Source organism: Centroberyx gerrardi, chromosome 4 (genome assembly GCF_048128805.1).
Source record: "Centroberyx gerrardi isolate f3 chromosome 4, fCenGer3.hap1.cur.20231027, whole genome shotgun sequence".
Lineage (NCBI taxonomy): Eukaryota > Metazoa > Chordata > Actinopteri > Beryciformes > Berycidae > Centroberyx > Centroberyx gerrardi.
The window spans coordinates 22,769,669-22,786,935 of NC_136000.1; the positions used below are offsets into that span (position 1 = coordinate 22,769,669).

Genomic DNA, 17,267 nt, shown 5'->3' on the forward strand with positions numbered 1-17,267 from the left:
CTTATAGCCTGTTAAATTACTCCCTTCTAATACAACAGTGAATCAAAACGCACCCACATCTCTGTGCAACGAAATGTTTCATTTAGTGGTTGGAGCACATATTGCTGCGGGTGCATTTTAAGGTCGCTGGTAAATGACAGATTACTCACATTTGTGTGAGCCTATGTAATCCGATTCCGCTCCAGTTCATTCTGTGAAAATCTCATGTCGTCATACTGTACTGTAGGAGCGCTTCATGCAGGCGTGACCAAACGCACACAGAATCATCCAACCTATATGCACTTTGCACTGCCTGAAAAGAAAACACACATTTGATCATCACGTCCACGGCCGGTTGACGACAATGTAGCGTGCCTCAAATGTCACATGTCCACCTAATAGAGTAGGGTATTGACCTAATACGGCGACCCACAACGTTACTGAGCCGTCTGACTTGATTTGTCCATTTGATTATTAATGATCAGGCTGTAAGAATTCTATAACCGCCCTCAGGAAGATGAATTATTCTGATCCTATTATACATTTTTACTAGACACATATCACCGTCAAACCATAAGTCATAATATGAATATTATAGTGACACTAAATAAAACAAAAAATATAGTGAACTATGACAAGGCCACTATAAACTGACTATTGAGCGACACAGACATGCTATAAATCCGTATAGGAATATTCTAAGAGCAGCCTGGTATAGAGATTTTTCCATTCGGGTGGTTACAATTCTGCTATTTTAAACTAGTTTATTATCTGTTTGTCGACTATTAAAAATGCAAACATTTTATAGCCTATACATTTAAGCTGTTTTCTCCTATTATTGCTATTATTATTTTATTATTGTTGTTGTTGTTGTTATTGTTATTTATTGGGGGGTTCAGAGTGATGCATTCTCCCCATTGAACGCGATCGACGCCATCGTCAATCGACTCCCACACTGTACACCAAACTCGCTGCGCTCTGACCACTGCAACTTTTGCAGAGACTCCTCACTCCACAGACATGTCGCACAATAGCTGAAGTAAACCTGTCAATTTGGCTCATCATCTGAGCCTCAAACAATTCACCATAGTCGGGATTTTAATTGCAGAGCCTCTCCTCTGTCGTTTTCCTCGGATCGGACCCGAAGTTTAAAAAAGCCTGGATATGAATTATGATCATTTTTCTCACTAATGAACTGGGCCAGTAATGCAGGAGACCGCGGCGACTCTCTCATCAGTGGTTCAAGATGGCAGATTTTTATTGAGTTTTGAACAGAAATCTCGCTTTATTTTTTGCCATGAATAACAGAAATCCTTGCACCGATGGCCCCTGTATACGAAGGTAAGACGTTTTGGAAACCTGCCGGGTTTTATGTGCGGGGATCAGTCATTTACTATATCAATGTGATACAAATGAATTGCGGCTGATACAGAGGGAAGAGAGAGGAAGATGCGTTGCACCCTCTCCCCTTTGTGTCAAATTATACAAAAGATATTTACATTACAGTTTTTTTAGCATTCGACAAGACTATTCCTATCAAACCTCAGCAGCTTTTTATTCTAGTGCTGTTCGCTACAACTAAAGAATAATTGTGAATGCTCAGTCAAATTGTGGTGTCAGTCTGAGCTGCGTCCGTCAAAATACCCCTGATGTTTGCAATATAAGGCTGCAAACACACATGGATAAAGTCAGAGACTACGTGCAATGTAGCCTACATGTGTAAAGACAGCTGGAAATGTTATGTTTTGTCCTGCTGTTTGTTCCTGGTAGAAATAAGAGCAATTGATCTAGTTGAAGAATGAGAGGGAGGAATGAAAGAAGGGGAGACTGATCGCGACCGAGTCTAGCCTGTATCCAGTCTCTCTCTCTTTTTCATCGCCCACTATTTAATATCAATTTTGAAAGTGACTGACTTCAGACGTTTCACCGCCTGGATGTATTTATTCAAAATGTTTATTTGTATTCCGAAAACCAAAGGCAAGCTTACACGCTGCCTGTCCGCTGTTGCTGCAGCATTATGGCTGTGACTAATCCAATTGTGAGAATGATACCCAGCGTGTTTCTCTAAATTCTTTGCCGTAATAAAGACATTGCACTCCGAGAGACTAATTCAAACATAACCCATATGTTTGCATTGCAATGTTGTTGCACTGGCGGTCAAGGTATATGATTTAAAACAATGCAAGCGGGCCATCAGTCCGGGTATTATCGGTGTCTGGGATGCTTCAGTTATAATACAATTAATAATACAGATAGGTTAAATGGTGTGATAAGCAGTGATATTCCGGAAAAAATGAATACAGCGGTGCGATGTTGTTTTTTAATTTGATTTAATTCAGCTGCATCCTTCACAACTAGGCTACTGTAGCCTGTAGAGATGCTCTTTTGACATATAATAGGATAACCCATTATAGTATTAATGGTATGCTTTCCCGGTAATCATAGAGGAGACAGTGGGTTGACATACTGACCAATGTGCAAAGTGAAAGGTGGGACAAACCAATTGATTGCCCTTTATGTTTCCAGTATTTGTTTTTGAGCAGCCTCATGTTTAATATGTCCTTGTCTACTCTATAGTCCCTCTGCTGGTATGAAAAGGAACCCAATTTTTTGCAACAAATCCAAAATTACCCTTATGAAAAAGAACTATTTGTAAGTAATCCCACGATACATTTTAGGAGGATACTATGCAAGATATCACTGGAAAACTCCAGTAGGAATATTTTGGTTATATTATAGTGATAGAATTGGAGATACAGTACGATAAGGTTGCCATGAACCTCTTATCAAGCACCTATGCTGAGTACCATAGACGCACTATAAGTTCCTATAGGAATATTATAGTGATTTTTCATTAGGGGTGGTGAGGCATAGACGCACAGCCCGAGACTCCAGCATTTCAACATGAAAAGGAAAGTTGAAATGAGACGCCTATGCAAAAGGTAATTAGTGTAAATTACATTCCCTGGCCTTTCCCTTCACCATGGAGAGGAGGAGAAGGGAAGAGAAAGAGGCGGCAGGGGGAATTAATTACCTTGCCTGTCCTCCTCAGTGGTGGAGAGGGCTGTTATGTAGAACAGTCATGGAAATGACCAAAGTCTCCAGTGGAAAATAGGTTTGGGGGGCCCTTCACATAGAATGAGACCGGCTATTATGTTGATGGCTCACTCTTGGCTACAGGGCAACTAATAACTTAAACCTGTATGATTAACTACTTCCTCCTTAGTTTGGAGTGCAGCTTATTGAGGATGAACAGTTTGAAGCAGACATGGCTTCGGTTTTGTGATCCGACATTTCTAATCGTTCATTAGAATGTTGGGTCAACGGGGTTCTGCGGTTCTTGACAGAGATTTCCAGCATCCTTTAGGGAACGGTTGCAGATGTTATTGGTTTTTTAGTGGTAACGCTGCTGCTTGTGTGAATGTGTGTCCGTGTTCCTGTTGGTTATGCCTTGTGTTTTTTTTGTGTGTTTGCCTTTGGTCCTTCTTGGCCCAGACAGAAGGCCATCAGGCGGGCCTGCTGGCAGGCAGGGTAGTGGTCTGATCACCCTGGGAGCCCGGTCTCATAACCCAAACTGACACCTTGATGGATGTCTGATGAACGGAGCAGGTCCAGCAGCCCCCAGCTGTGGAAAAGCTAATATTCAGACACAGCCAAACCCTGCTGCCTGCCTGCCCGCCTGCCTGCCTGCCCGCCTGCCTGCCTGCCTGCCTGGGAAGTGTGTGTTTGTGTGCTCATGCATGTGCATACGACTATATCTGTATATGCATCCGTACACATGTGCCCTCAGCCATTCGGAGGGAGGGCGTGTGAGAGAATCAGACAGCCGCAGAGCCGGGCACCAGGCGACTTCATTTGCAGATCTGTCTCTCACAGGTCAACCAATATTCCAGAGAGCATTCATTCAGCGCCCGCCTGGAAAAATGGACAGAGAATGACTCAGAGGCTGATGATGATGGTGATGGTGGTGACAGGGACTGCAGCAGCAAAGGCAGATTGATGTTATATCCATCCACACAGCCATTATGTGTTAATGTGACTTTGAATTGCTTTGTGGTTTTCTTACAGAGGGAGCGCCGGGCATGGGGAATGCTCCCTGCCCTTGCTGAGGGGAAGTTACTCCCCTGGCTGCAATGTATGAGGACAGAGGAAAACACAGAACAAGACAGAGAGAGAGAGAGAGAGAGAGAGAGAGAGAGAGAGAGAGACTTTCTCAGAAACTGCCCTCTTTCCCTCCTCCCCTCATGCTTGTTTGGAGCGGGTTGATTGATATCTTCCTTATAGGCCGCGGCCCGGGCTTAGAGTCCAAGGTCGCCGCTTTTTAAACTTTGATTAGAATTGCAGGAAGAACCCCGGGGGCTTTCGGGGGCCGCGGCGGGGCCACACCCCATGGCAGAGACAGGGGGGGACCAAGGAGGCTTCCTCTTCCTGGCTGTTATGACAAGCAGGGTGGTGTGTGTTTAGCTCTTCACTGTCCACAGTGGAGGGAGAGATAGAGAGAGGGGGGGAGGATAGTTAAATAGCTTGTAAGAGTGATGGTTAAATAGCGTGTAGGAAAGAACAGTCATCACCTTCTCGGCCCTTGCATGTGTTGTTGTGAACGTTCATCTCTGGCTTTCACTTTCACTCTACGGCATTTTGATCTGTTTGTTGACCTGGTATATCACCTTATGACTTGTTTGGAGGGTGGTTTGCTCGGAAAGGGTTATGAAAATGGATAAGCTGTCTTTACAAGCATCACTTTTGCATTATTCAAAGTTTCCTTTCTGAATGGGAAACGAAATCCAGTGTTCAGGGATTCTTTGTGGTATTGATTTGTTGAAGCATTTAGTAGAAGAAGCTGAGGCTTTGGAGGGAGACAGAATGTGAGCTTTATGTGAGATGAGGTGTGTGTGTGTGTGTGTGTGTGTGTGTGTGCGCGCGCACGTGTGTGCGGGTGCGTGCGTGCGTGCACACATTAGTTCTCTGTTGAAGACAGGGGAATATGTGAGCTCTCTGATGTGCTGAAATAGTTCACAGGTGTGATCTGAGGGCTTTGGAAACAGATGGGGGGAGGGAGGGGAGCTTCAGACTGAACTGAAATGACAGGTTAGCAGAGGCCAGTCTGACACAGGAGGCCCAGCCTTGAATTTGAGCAGAATGGTACTGGTTATTTATACAGGCTCACCTCTTCTTATACTCTTTTCAACAAATTTCTCTTGAGTAAAACTGCCTTCAGTACTTGAGCACATCATTCTTCTAGCTCTGTTGCGTGGAAGAAATTCAATTGAGATGCAAGGGGATTTTGCAATTCTCATTTTCTCCTCAGTCAGTAAGCCTCCTGTTTTAGCGCTTCTGCCATATGTTTCAGACCTCTCTCAGTAGAAACAACTCTGAAAGCAGCACTCCGAGGTCCTTGAAGCGAGAGGCACCATCAGTTGCTGACATTAGTTAGTTTTTATCGAAGGGGAAGAGGGAGACTGGATAGGATGGAGCCTCAACCCTGTTGACTGCTTACACAAGGCATTTCCGTGTTGGTTGTCATGCATGTGTGAAGGCCTTTTTTTTCCCTGCACTGTTGTTTCACACTGTGTTTGGTGTCAGCTTGTGTGGAACAGCTGCCTCTGGCTCTGACTAGCAGAAATATGGACTCCAAACCCTGTTAGGGAGGAAAATAGTGCTATAGTCAACTTACAGTTGCTTTAGTTACTGGGCTGATATATAAAAAAGAACACCTGTTTAGGAATGTGAAGGAATTTTGCTGCAAAATGAGATATTGACATTTACTCGTAAAAAATGATTGATAGCACAACATTTTATAGGACAATTTATTAACTTAAGACCTTGGTTTACAAAATAATAACACTTTCACAGACAAGATCCACAATATTTGTTTTAAATGGATATAAGGCATTTTCAATTAGATGATGGCTGATGGGGTGGCACTTTACCTTAAATGTATCCTCCTTGTTATGTAAAATGTGAGGAAAAATAGCAAACTACTGGATGACTGTCCCTCTTTAATGTGAATAAACTAAAAGTCCAAGTGTAATAAGCTCTAGTCGAAGAGTGTCAGTAGTGTCCATTAAAAGGAAAGATACAGAGAGACTCTGTACCATGTGAGATATACATTTCTTGGATCTGCTATGAGAGCAGAGGTTCAAACAAAGGTTAGCGTTTTACTGCTCCTTAATAGAGCGCAGAGTGAATAAGGGCTTTTGTTAACTTGGACCTGTTAAGCAATAATTACACAGGGATTCCTAGAGCATAAAGGGCACTTTTTATGCATTTATCTTTTATACGCGAGTGCTATTTCACACTGCAGCGTGGGTTTGATCTGCATTTTCCTCACATGCCTTATATTGCACGCTCACTCCGCAGTCTCTCATCATCTGCCCATGACCCCCCACCACCACCACCACCACCCTGCGTTTCTCTCCCCTCCATCTATCTCTTATCTGTCGCTCCACCCTCCTCTGGTTGTTGATAAGCCGAGAGGCCATTGGTCAGCGGCACGCACGGTGCCCATGTGACACGGTTGCGACAGCCTGATGGCCAGATTGGAAGCCCCATGTATGTGTGCGTGTAATTGCTGGGGGTGAATGGAGGAGGCTGGACTGTGAGGTCTGGCCACTGTAGCTTTTTTTTTTGTTCTGGTAATCAAGACCCCCACCCAAAAACCCCTCAGCCACCCCCCACCACTCCCCACCCTGAAGCCCCGCTACCTCCCGCCCCGGCCCCCCAGCCCATCTTATTGCCTTGTCCCATCACTAACCCCCATACCAAACCAGCAGCCTGTTTTTTGGTGCACATTGTCCATGGCCTTAATCCTATTGTTTGCGATAATGTCCCCCATACCAGTCCATTTGACATGGCACTCTCTGGAAGAGAACAACAGCGCTGGCTCCCTGTATTTATCACTGCCTCATTTGGCCTTTCAGCTTGACATGTCACATTACGCATACAAACATGGAGCTACTAAAAGAGTTGAACAAAGCCCCTAATGTGCTGCAAAGACAACAGTTGATGTAAGGTACTACAGTTGAAAGGGTTACTGTAACTACCCCAGATAGTTCACTCGCAGCTGGTTCATAAAAAAAAAAGAAAAAGAAAAGAAAAAAAACATCCTAACCATCTCTTCATATTCTATGAAGCCTTTCAGAGTGAAAAATGGTTTGCAGTTTTTAATCAAGCCTTTCATATCCTCCACATTTTTCTGCGTCTTCCGAGGGAAAGAGCAGGCGGGAGAGAGCGGGAATAAGAGGGAGAGAGAGACAGAGAGAGCGAGAGAGAGAGACAGAGAGAGAGAGAGAGAGATTGAGGGGGGCCGCTGTTTACAGACAGATATTGAAATGAGTGGAGAAGGACTGAATTACCCTGTAAGTGTAGGGGATTGAGGTTAGGGGTTGAGTGTTTCGGGGGATATACGCTCTCAGATACATCAGCGCAGACAGCTATGGGCTTCACCTTGTACAGCCAGGCGGTGCAGACCCGGTGGCCGGTGCCAGCCCCATCACCAGTCCTGGCTCCGGCCCCTCTCGGTCATGGAAGGGAAGCGGAGCGTCGGCCGGCTGCTGGCGGCCCCTTCACAGATGGCTGCAGGTACAGCGCTACGCTTGGCTGATAACCAAAGGACTTCAAAGCTCAGACGAGCGCTCAAGCCCATTTCTGTCCGGAGCCAGGAGGCGAGAGGCACAGAGCAGAGAAAGGAGACAGCATTAGACAGGGACCGGGACAGTCAAAAGAGTCAACAGGCATGGAAATGAGCAGCTTTAGCCCTTCTCCTCTCCCTCCGCTCTCTTTTTGTGCAATATTTGCTCCCATATTGTCGCTCGCACACTCGCTCGGCCTTTCTCTGCTTCTCATGCACTCTTTCTCCCCCCCCTCTATCTCTCGTCGTCTTGCTTTGAACGCGCCGCGTGTTTCTTGTTATTACACGACTGTGAAAGTAGTTGTGATGACACATACCGATGCTAGCCAAAAAGGAAAATAAAATGCGACTGTCACTGTTACAAATGGTGGCCCCTCCCTAACGAATGACATCCTTTGTGCTTTAATTTGGTTCAGTTGGGGGATCCTCTTGGGAGTCCTTGATTCCTTGTAAATTCAGTTTCAGTAGACGGTGGGCTGGTGGTTACGTATCAAAAGCAGCAGGAGGGGGAAGTGACGAAATATGCTGATAGAAAGCAGATCACAGGCGGTATAAGATTTAGAGCTATGAGATGCAGTAAAATAGTCTCTCTGCAGCTATTTGATATTCACACATGTAGAGAAAATCCTGCACATTTTATCTTTACTCTGCAGTTTACGGATCAGACCACTCTTCGCCTGATTCCCTGACTTGGGAAGTGGTCTATGTTCCGGCTCCATCTCCCCAGTGCTGTTTATACTTGCGCCCACCCTCACTGCTGAAAACTGAACAGTTATTAGCTTTTATGAGCTTTTAGGGATACTGTAGAGAGGGAAGGATGATAAGAAGTCATCGATTCAACGAGACAATCCCGTGGCTCCAATTCCTCTCCATTCCTGACATGAGAAAACCCTGAGACTGAATGTCCTAACAGACAGAAACATTTCCCCACGGCTGCTGCATGAACATCTCTGTTTAGTAACTTTCAGTTGCAACATAAGCAAATGAATTTGCTTGTTATTTCATCTCCATGTGAGCTTTCATATTAAAAAAATAATGTAACATTAAGGTTCCAGAAATGGTTTTATTCCCATTCTTTTTTCCTGAAAGATTCAGAGCAAGTTAATTGTAATCACAAGCGCTTTTGTGCTCAAACAGCCGGAAACTTTAAAAATTCCAGCAGGAAAGGTTGCTCCAACACTCTCCATTAAAACATGACTTATTCTAATAAAGATTAAACGTGCGACCTTTCAGTCATGGGAAAACGTAACCACACAACATTCAGCAAGAAACGTGAAGGTCATGCTAAGATCCCGTAGATGTTGGTGTCTTCCATTTGCTACTAGTTCCATACGCTCTGCTGTAATGGAAATGAGGATTTGGATGGCAATAGCAGTTGACTATTCATATTTCTGGGCCCCTGTGCTCTGTGTTGCTACATAGAAAACAGGCCTTGCGCCCTTTACAACCACTCCTCACTTCAAAGCCTCAGGCACATCATGGCTAACCAGCAGCTCTGCCTGGCAGCCTTTTGAACTGACCCTTCCATTCAGCCTGAGAGACAGGGAGCGAGAGGGAGAATGGCAGAGAGAGATAGGGAGTGACAGAGAGAGAAAAAGAAAGGGAGAGATCGAGGGAGGGGAGCGGGGTTGGATAGATGAATACCCTCTTCCCCAGAAGAGCTGGGGGCCCATGGGCCTCAGGGGCACTGCCAGAGGTCAGGGGGGTGGGTGGGGGTTTGGTGGCGGGTGGGGAGGGGAGCCATTGGTCTAAGAGGGATTTAGGTGGTAGTGGTGAGGGTAGCGGGGCGTTGGGGGTTGTAGATCTCGCCCCTCGTCTCCTCCAACCTGTCTCCTTCTTACATCTAGGATCAGTGCGCTCCAGCCAGGCGCCGCTCTCCTCTGCTCCCCTGACGGAGCCCAGCAGCTGCACACACACACACACACACGCGCACACACACACACACACACACATATAAACACGTTCCCACCCTTCCTTCACTTTCAGAGAAGCTGGCCCAGAAAAAGGCCAAAAGCTGACCTTTAGCTATGAGGACCTGTCCTCCTTCCTCCGCCGCTCCGGAGCCGTCCGGGCCGGGCCAGTTGTTTTTACCTCATTAGATCTCTGAGAGATGGAGGCGGCGTGCGAGTCTGGGTTCTGCATTCATAAACATGAAACTGAGGGACTTTAGGCGCAAGCATGGCGGCGTTATTGGCATCCATCTCAATACCTTCACCATTTAACCTCATTAAATTCCTCGTAACTTTTTATTAGCCTGGACAAAAAAAACAACCAAAAAACAAAAATCAAAACCTCTGCCAGGCTAGTAGGCACATTTCCCTGCTTCATTCATCCATTCATAAACAACCTTACAGTAAGAATTATTATTTTCTAGCTTCCTCTTCCCTATCTTTTCCACTTCCACCAAAACACTCACACTATGCATATGGATTTAGTGTGCAATGCTTTTTTCTGCTTTCATATGCTTTACAAAGCATACTGTAAGTTTGTTATATATAATTTCACAACACATAACTCTTCTTATTCTCCTTCTGAGGGTGTTTACGTGTCATGCGAGCCCATTCAAGCGTGGCGAAAGGCACTTCCTATACACAGCCACTCGCAGTGTGGGTGTTAAACACTGATGGTCAGAGTAGCCATTCCCTGCCTGGTTTTGGCTGTTATTTGTGACTGTGAGGACACTGTAAATATAATCGGCTAAAGCCATGATGTTCACGCTGAATCAGACAGAGAGGGCTGAGTTGGCTGGCCATATTTATTACCTCAGCTCTGTGGCCAGAAGGACTCAACAGCTATGTTTACGACACACTGTCAGTTGGATTAAGGACACATATGCCTTGCTAAATTGGTATGTTGAGCACATGTGTGTGTGTGTGTGTGTGTGTGTGTGTGTGGGGTGTGTGTGTGCGTGTGCTATAATCTTCTAAAAGCTCTTTGACCATATAGTGTGGCAGGCCTCCTTACTTTGTGAAAGAACAGAAGGAGAGAGAGAGACTCTATAGTGCTAGAAAAGGAGCGCGGGAGTGAGAGAAGAAAAAGAGATTACGAGATTAAAATAATTTAATAGGTGTGCATATGAGTGAGTCACCTGTGCTATGAAGGCAGGCGTACATGTTGAGGCATTTGAGAGGGAGAGAAGGTGTCTATAGTCTAAATGAGTCTGATCCGTGGCCTTCACAGGCCCTGAGCAGCAGCTTCACACACCCCGCTGAAATATCACACTCTCCTGTTGCCCGGGGAGGCATGGGCCGTCCCTAACTTGTATTTGATAGCTAAGAGCAGAGGGAGGTGGGGCAGTGGGGAGACAGGGGAGCAGGAGGCCGGCCACATGTGAGGGATATAAAGTGTATGTGCTGTTGATGTGAGGTGGATAGGAGCTGCATGCTAGCCAAGGCCCCAGTCCGCTGCTGTGTCTCTGTCTCTCTCTCTCTCTCTCTCTCTCTCTCTCTCTCTCTCCTTCAAGCTACACGCACTAGCACCAGTACTTATCATTACCAAACACATTGACCGCCCTATATGTCTCAACGTATCATTCAAACCCACCCTGTGCCAGCCCCGTTTCAAGCTGACAACTTGGAAAGCAACTCCCATCAAGAGCTCGTAATGTCTAGTAATGACAATGCCAGTCTTTTGAGCCCACTGTGCACAAGCAAACAAACGAGCAAGAAATCGGTGAAATCTTTTCATTATGTCCACGTCTGCTTATATAAATTCCTGTAAACTCATCCCTCTCTTCCCCCTGTTCCAAGCTATCAGTTTGCTGTTGAAATACAACTGTGTTTTGAAAACACAGAAAGTGGTGGCCCTGCCCGTCTGTGATTGGTCCCCGGGTGCCTGGTCAGGTTGGACTGGTTCCTCTGTGGTCGGGGTTCACCAGCGGGCCGCGAAGGGGTGGGGCATCTGATTGGTCCCTCTGGGCGTGCGTGTGTGTGTGTGTGTTGGGGTGGTAGTGGGGTGTTTCATGCATATTGTCTCCACATAGCTAATATGTTACGGCTTTGACAAGTAGTTAAGGGAGTCACAAGAAGCACAAATAGTCATATGACGCACAGTTGTGAATGCACAAATTCGCCATAGAGCTGAAAAATGCATGGATGCATGTCTGTGTGTATACAGTTACAACCCAACACGTGCATACAGATGCAGACGCACATGCAGACAGTCAGACAGTTGCCAGTCCAGTGTTGTGTGCAGCCTTGGTGGTGGTGAGCGTGCAGACCAGGCCAAGCCTTGTTCCAGCAGTATGTTTGATATTAACGCAGCAGTGTGGATCCCCGAGTTCGAGAGCACACCCAAAACCAGTGCTTAGTCTGTTCCATGGGACAGGGCAGGGTGGCAGGGAGGGGCGATGATGCCATCTCTTCAAAAGACGTTACTAGTCTTTGCCTTCAGTTCTTTTTCTGCCTCTTTTTGTCTCTCGCTCTCTCTTTACACGAGTATCATCTCTATAGCCTGCTCCAGAATCAATTTTATATAGCGCTCATGCTATAAGAATTAAACTCATTAAACACTTTGGACATGATAATCACATTAGCTGGGGTTAATAGAATTCTGAACCTCAGAAATTGTATACCTGTTTGGAATATCTTACTTTATTGGCTCGTCTGCTCACAGACAACCCAGATATAATAAGAAGGGGTCACACATAATGGAAAGGTGGATCTATTTGTTTTCTATTTGTTTTTGTTTTTTTGTTGTTTTTTCATTTTTTTTTTTCAATTAATCCATTTGTTTTGTTCTGTCTCTCCTATTTGTCGGTTGATTGTTTTTGTCTGGGAATATAATTTTATTTGCGTGGCCAGGAAGATGTTGGATCCCTTGGAAATAAAATTAAGGGCTCCATCTGCAAAAGGTTCCTTTGCAAAACTCATTCTGCTCTAGGCCCATTGTTGACTGAACATTAGAGTGAATAATGGCTGAACTATTGATAGATAGCTGATGGGAACCCGCTTCCTGGCGTGTTGTGTGTGTGTGTGTGTGTGTATGTGGCATGCTTTTGTGTCTCTATGTGAATGCATTCATGTATTTGTGTGTGTGTTTACATATCATTGGCTTCTGTCATTCACTCCTGAAGCACGAAGCATCGCCCTTTCAAAAGCTCAACTTGCAGCACAAGGCTGCCATTCACATTCACACTAAAACCTCATAGCTATTCATGGCTCCTATTGGCCAATCTGTATCACACTGTAAAGCCCACAGCAAAATCCATACCATATTATCCACTGTCAAATCAATTTGTCATTGTGTTACAGTGTTTTCTTCCACATTGCAGTCCCCTTCCCTATTGTTTTCCTTGTTGGGTTTCTGTGGCCCGCCTGCATATGTTTACCCCCTCATAATATAGTGTCCAGCTGTCATTGTTGATCCTAATGACAGAGAGGAAGTGCTGTGTAGTGGGCTGTTAGTTTCTTACTGTGTGTGAACGATAAGCGCTGTGGAGAGTGGCTGCTTATCAGGTGTGTGTCCCTGCATGGCCCTGCGCTGTGTGTGCAACATGGAAACTTTCAACTGTAGTCAAAGCAGCACGGCTTGATACAGTAGAGATCTCAATGGTAGTGAGGTCAAGCCTTGAGCAACAGGTGCCATTGGCTTCTGGGTGGTGGGCACCTTTCTGTCTCCCTCCCTCCTCGTTCTGCATTGCCTCACATAAGACTTCACAGAACAAATAGTTTCTTTCTTTTTGTTCCACATTCAACCTTTTATTTCTGTTGCAGCGGGGACATTTATTACCAGGCCTCGTTCTTTCTTTCTTTCTTTCTTTCTTTCTTTCTTTCTTTCTTTCTTTCTTTCCCTTGCTCTCTCTCTGTGGGGAGGAAGTAGGGTGCTGTGCTTTGTACACCCGCTCCACTCGTGATTTGATTAATAAGAAATCCAGCTCAAGCAGAGTCACTCTGCCACCCCTCCTCTTCCTCCCCCTCCTCCTGCTCCTCCTCATCTCCCGCTCCTCTCCTCCACCCTGTGCCTTGCTTCAGCGCCTGGTTAGGCTGACCTGGCAGTATAAACAAGCCAAATGTTTTTCTCACACCAGCCGTTTTATGGCCACACTTAACATGTGAATAGCAGACTGCTTATCTAGCCACAGTTGCCCCAGGGAGCTAGGGTTTGCAGCTTTAGTTTAGATTGGAAATGCTTGTGTTGTAACTTTAACTTTAACTGTGTGTTAAGTAAGTAAGTCGTGATGGCTCAGGCACAAACTAAGGTTGTTAAGAGATTCTGAACTTTGTTTCACATGAGTTGGTGTGAATGTGTGTAGGTGTGTTTACATATGTGTGTCAGCGCTCCTATGTGCACCCACATGTGGACATGCGTGTGCTTGCTTGTGTGTTTGTGTCTGTGTGTGTGTATGCGTGCTTGTGTATATGCACATGCTCTGGAACGTGCTGACCGAACATGTTATCTCACAGCATGTTGTATCTGAGGCAGTTTGCTTCCAGGAAGGGCAGAGAGTAGGGAGTGTCGCATTTGCAGCAGGCATGGTGCTGATTTATGGGCTGAGAAGCCCTGTCAAACAGCATTCATATTTGCCTTATAGGCCGTCCATATGCTGGATGGGTGTTTGTCCTCTTTTGTGTTCGCAGGAGAGCTGAGAGACATGGCGAGGCAATTGCAACTGGTCAAATAGTGTGGTCGGGATGGGCATAAAGGCTGATAGAGCAGCAGCCTGCACGTTTGTGTGCGAGGCGGAGAGACAGTATCTCCCTGCTTGATGCATTATTCTATAAATAAGCAGAGATGAGAGAGCTAAAAAAGCGGACAGGGTGGTCAATAGTGGCCGCGGGTGATGTGAGAGAGAGAGAGAGAGAGAGAGAGAGAGAGACAGGGCCAGCTCCCCCACTGAAGGCAAGCAGGCAGGAACACAAGGCTGGACTAAATGACATGGGTGCCTGCTCTGTAGGGACAGCATGTTCCTCCTCAGTGGTGCGTTCGTTCCTGCGTTCAACCCCCGACTGTCTGTCACTGCCCCCGCTGCAGCTTTGCCACCAGCGGGCCTGTTGCTCATGAGGCCCTTGCACACATCATAATATTGGCATAAATGAGTGGAGGTGTGGAGGAGTGTTTAGAAAAGGGTGGAGGCATGGGAAGGAATGCCTTACACACACACACACACACACACAGCAACAGAGGGTGAGATAATGCTTCGTCTAGACAGTCAGAAGTCACTTCATTAGCCGATTTGTCCCACCCCCCCGCACCCTCCAGTCAAACAGACCCAGTTTTGGGAGAGGGCCATCAGACGGACCTCCTGTGAGTGTGTTCGGGTCTCCGGACAGGAGCGGCTTCATCGGTGTTGGCAGCCATTATGCCACAGGAAACAGTTGAGTTACATCCATGCAGGCCAGGGGGACAGCCACCAGACAGACCTGACCACTGTCTCTGGATAGTTTCCTAGGTGACAGCTGGGGGCTCGGTGTCTATCCGCTCAGCCATTATGCTGCAAAGCATGGACCAGTCACACTCTGGATATTGATTGATGGGATATATTTAACCACATGGGCTGATTTTATGTACAGGCAGTACTCAGTTCACAGTATTAGACGGATATAAAGTGAAAGAAGATCAAATTTCTGTTTATCTCAGCCTTAAGTTACAAGCATGTTTAAATTGTGCGTGGTGTAAAGCTCAGCATTTCAGGGACAGGCACAGATGATTTCACTAATACCCAAATTTTGCATTAAAAGAGGTTTGACCAGTATCACTTGTAATTACCAAGGACCATTTGGAAAGTTTGGTGGAATCTAAAGGGTTCCTCATCAATACTCTGTCGTGTTGTCCGTGGAGAATAAATGACGAGTTTAATAAAAGAGAGCAAACAGAAGCAGGTCACAGGCTAGAATGTGAGGGCCACTCGCTGCCCCTCTCTCCACCTTGTTTTTTCCCTCCCTCCCTTTCAGACCCTCTCCCACCCGTGCGTGGCATGCAGAACGGGTCTGATCCTCCCAAAAAGAAGATTAACAAACCCCTGACAGAGAAGTAATCTCTCTGAAAACATTGACTATTACCATTTCAACATGCTGCCTCCAAACAGTGGAAAATGCCTCTCTGGTATGCTTAATTGCAGAGTGTGGGACTCACTGTGTTCCTTAAGGTATGCTAAATGGAAAGCCTTGGCTACTGAAGGCATTCCAACATTGTAAATGTAAAACAATGGACCTTTACAGTTTTATGCCTGGCATGGAGTTCAGAAATCCAAATAAACTTCAAGAGGGCATTTTCAAGGGAATGCCTTTGCACTGTGTTGTTTCCGACAACAGTATAGAGAGTTTGGTTGTTCAGGCTCTAGATCATAAATACTTTTGAACTTCAGCTCGGGTGAAGAATGATTCATGAGCACTGGAGTCGCTTTCCAATGAAGTATAATTGGTCACATTGTTGCCTGTGTATGTTGTCATGAGATAACATTCCAACCATTTGACCTCTTACTGTTGGTTCATTTAATTACTTATCTTTGTTCCCCACAGGGTTTAAAACTCTGTTGCTCTTTCTACAGCCTTTAGCTGTGTGGCAAAACCAGCTGTACAGAATTTCCTAACCGAGTCATGGATGAATTCCTAAGAGTTTCCTATGCATTTCTAAACAACATTTTTTTTTTCAGGCGCTTTATTTCAGTACTCAGTCTTTCCCAATTTAGGGGAACAGCCTGTGGCCTTCAGTTCATTGCACCATGTAGGCTAGGTCAAGTGAACTCCATGACCACAATGTTAGAGCTGACAAGGAGTCAATGACTGACTAACATCGGGGTTGAGGAGGAATTTTGCATGATGGCTAATGGAAAGAGCAGTTAGCTTAGGCTCTGGCCTTGTAAAAACCAGAGCTATCCATAATCACGCTGCCAGATATGTAACGCTGGAATGTTCCATAAGAGGAACAGGCCAGCTCTGTGTCCATCCATCCATCTTTCTGTCCATCAGTCTGTGCCTGTGATTATCCTGTCAGGCTCTCAGTCATACACTGTTGACGCTGCCCCGTGACGCAACCCATCATTCAAATTATTTTTAGCGTAAAGTCCAGGCACAGGAATTGGTAATCCAAGGAGTGACATCTGGCCTTCAGGGCTTATGTGATTAGCAGAGAGCCTTGCCCCTAATAGCCCAGCGGACGTTCTTCATTACCTCCCCGGACCAGCCATACCTAGACTGGACATGAACTGACCAGGCAGGTGTATAAGGCAAGACATTTACTACATCTTAATGGCCATCCAGAGGACATACTGTATGTTTACCAATATCATGCTTGAGGCTTATCTAAGCACTAAGGGAAGCACTGAATTGCTATGCTAAAGCAGCCTCAACGGCCACCAGGCTTATGGCCAGCCCTCTAATGTGCAGTACAGCTCCAATCCTGCAGCATTAGGGCTAAGACCAGATGACCATGGAGATGACTAGTAAGTCCAAGCAAGGCCAGGAGGGAGGCATCCGGCAGGAGGGAAGAGAGAGACAGAGAGAAAGAAAAAAGAAAAGAGAGAGAGAGATAGAGGTGAGAAGAGAGTTAAAAAATAAGCGAAGCGAAGTACAGTGGAGGGCTGCCAGCTTCCTACTGAATTAATCATCATCACCACTCAAAGGGCTAATAATGACAAAGTGACCAGGCATGTCCCCTCCTCTCTGCTTTCTGTCTGCAGAATAGACCCCGCATTTATAGAAGTCCTCCAGCCCAGGGG

At 45.8% G+C, this 17,267-nt stretch overlaps 1 protein-coding gene across 1 annotated transcript in view; it reads left to right on the plus strand.

Moving 5' to 3' along the window:
• Nucleotides 1–1,007: 1,007 nt before the first annotated feature.
• The window catches only part of hipk2 (homeodomain interacting protein kinase 2), a 69,068-nt gene continuing 52,808 nt past the window's right edge, over nt 1,008–17,267 (plus strand). The window contains exon 1 of the mRNA XM_071900282.2: nt 1,008–1,320. Within this exon, the coding sequence (XP_071756383.1) occupies nt 1,302–1,320 (19 nt within the window). The 5' untranslated portion in view covers nt 1,008–1,301. The remainder of the gene's footprint in view (nt 1,321–17,267) is intronic.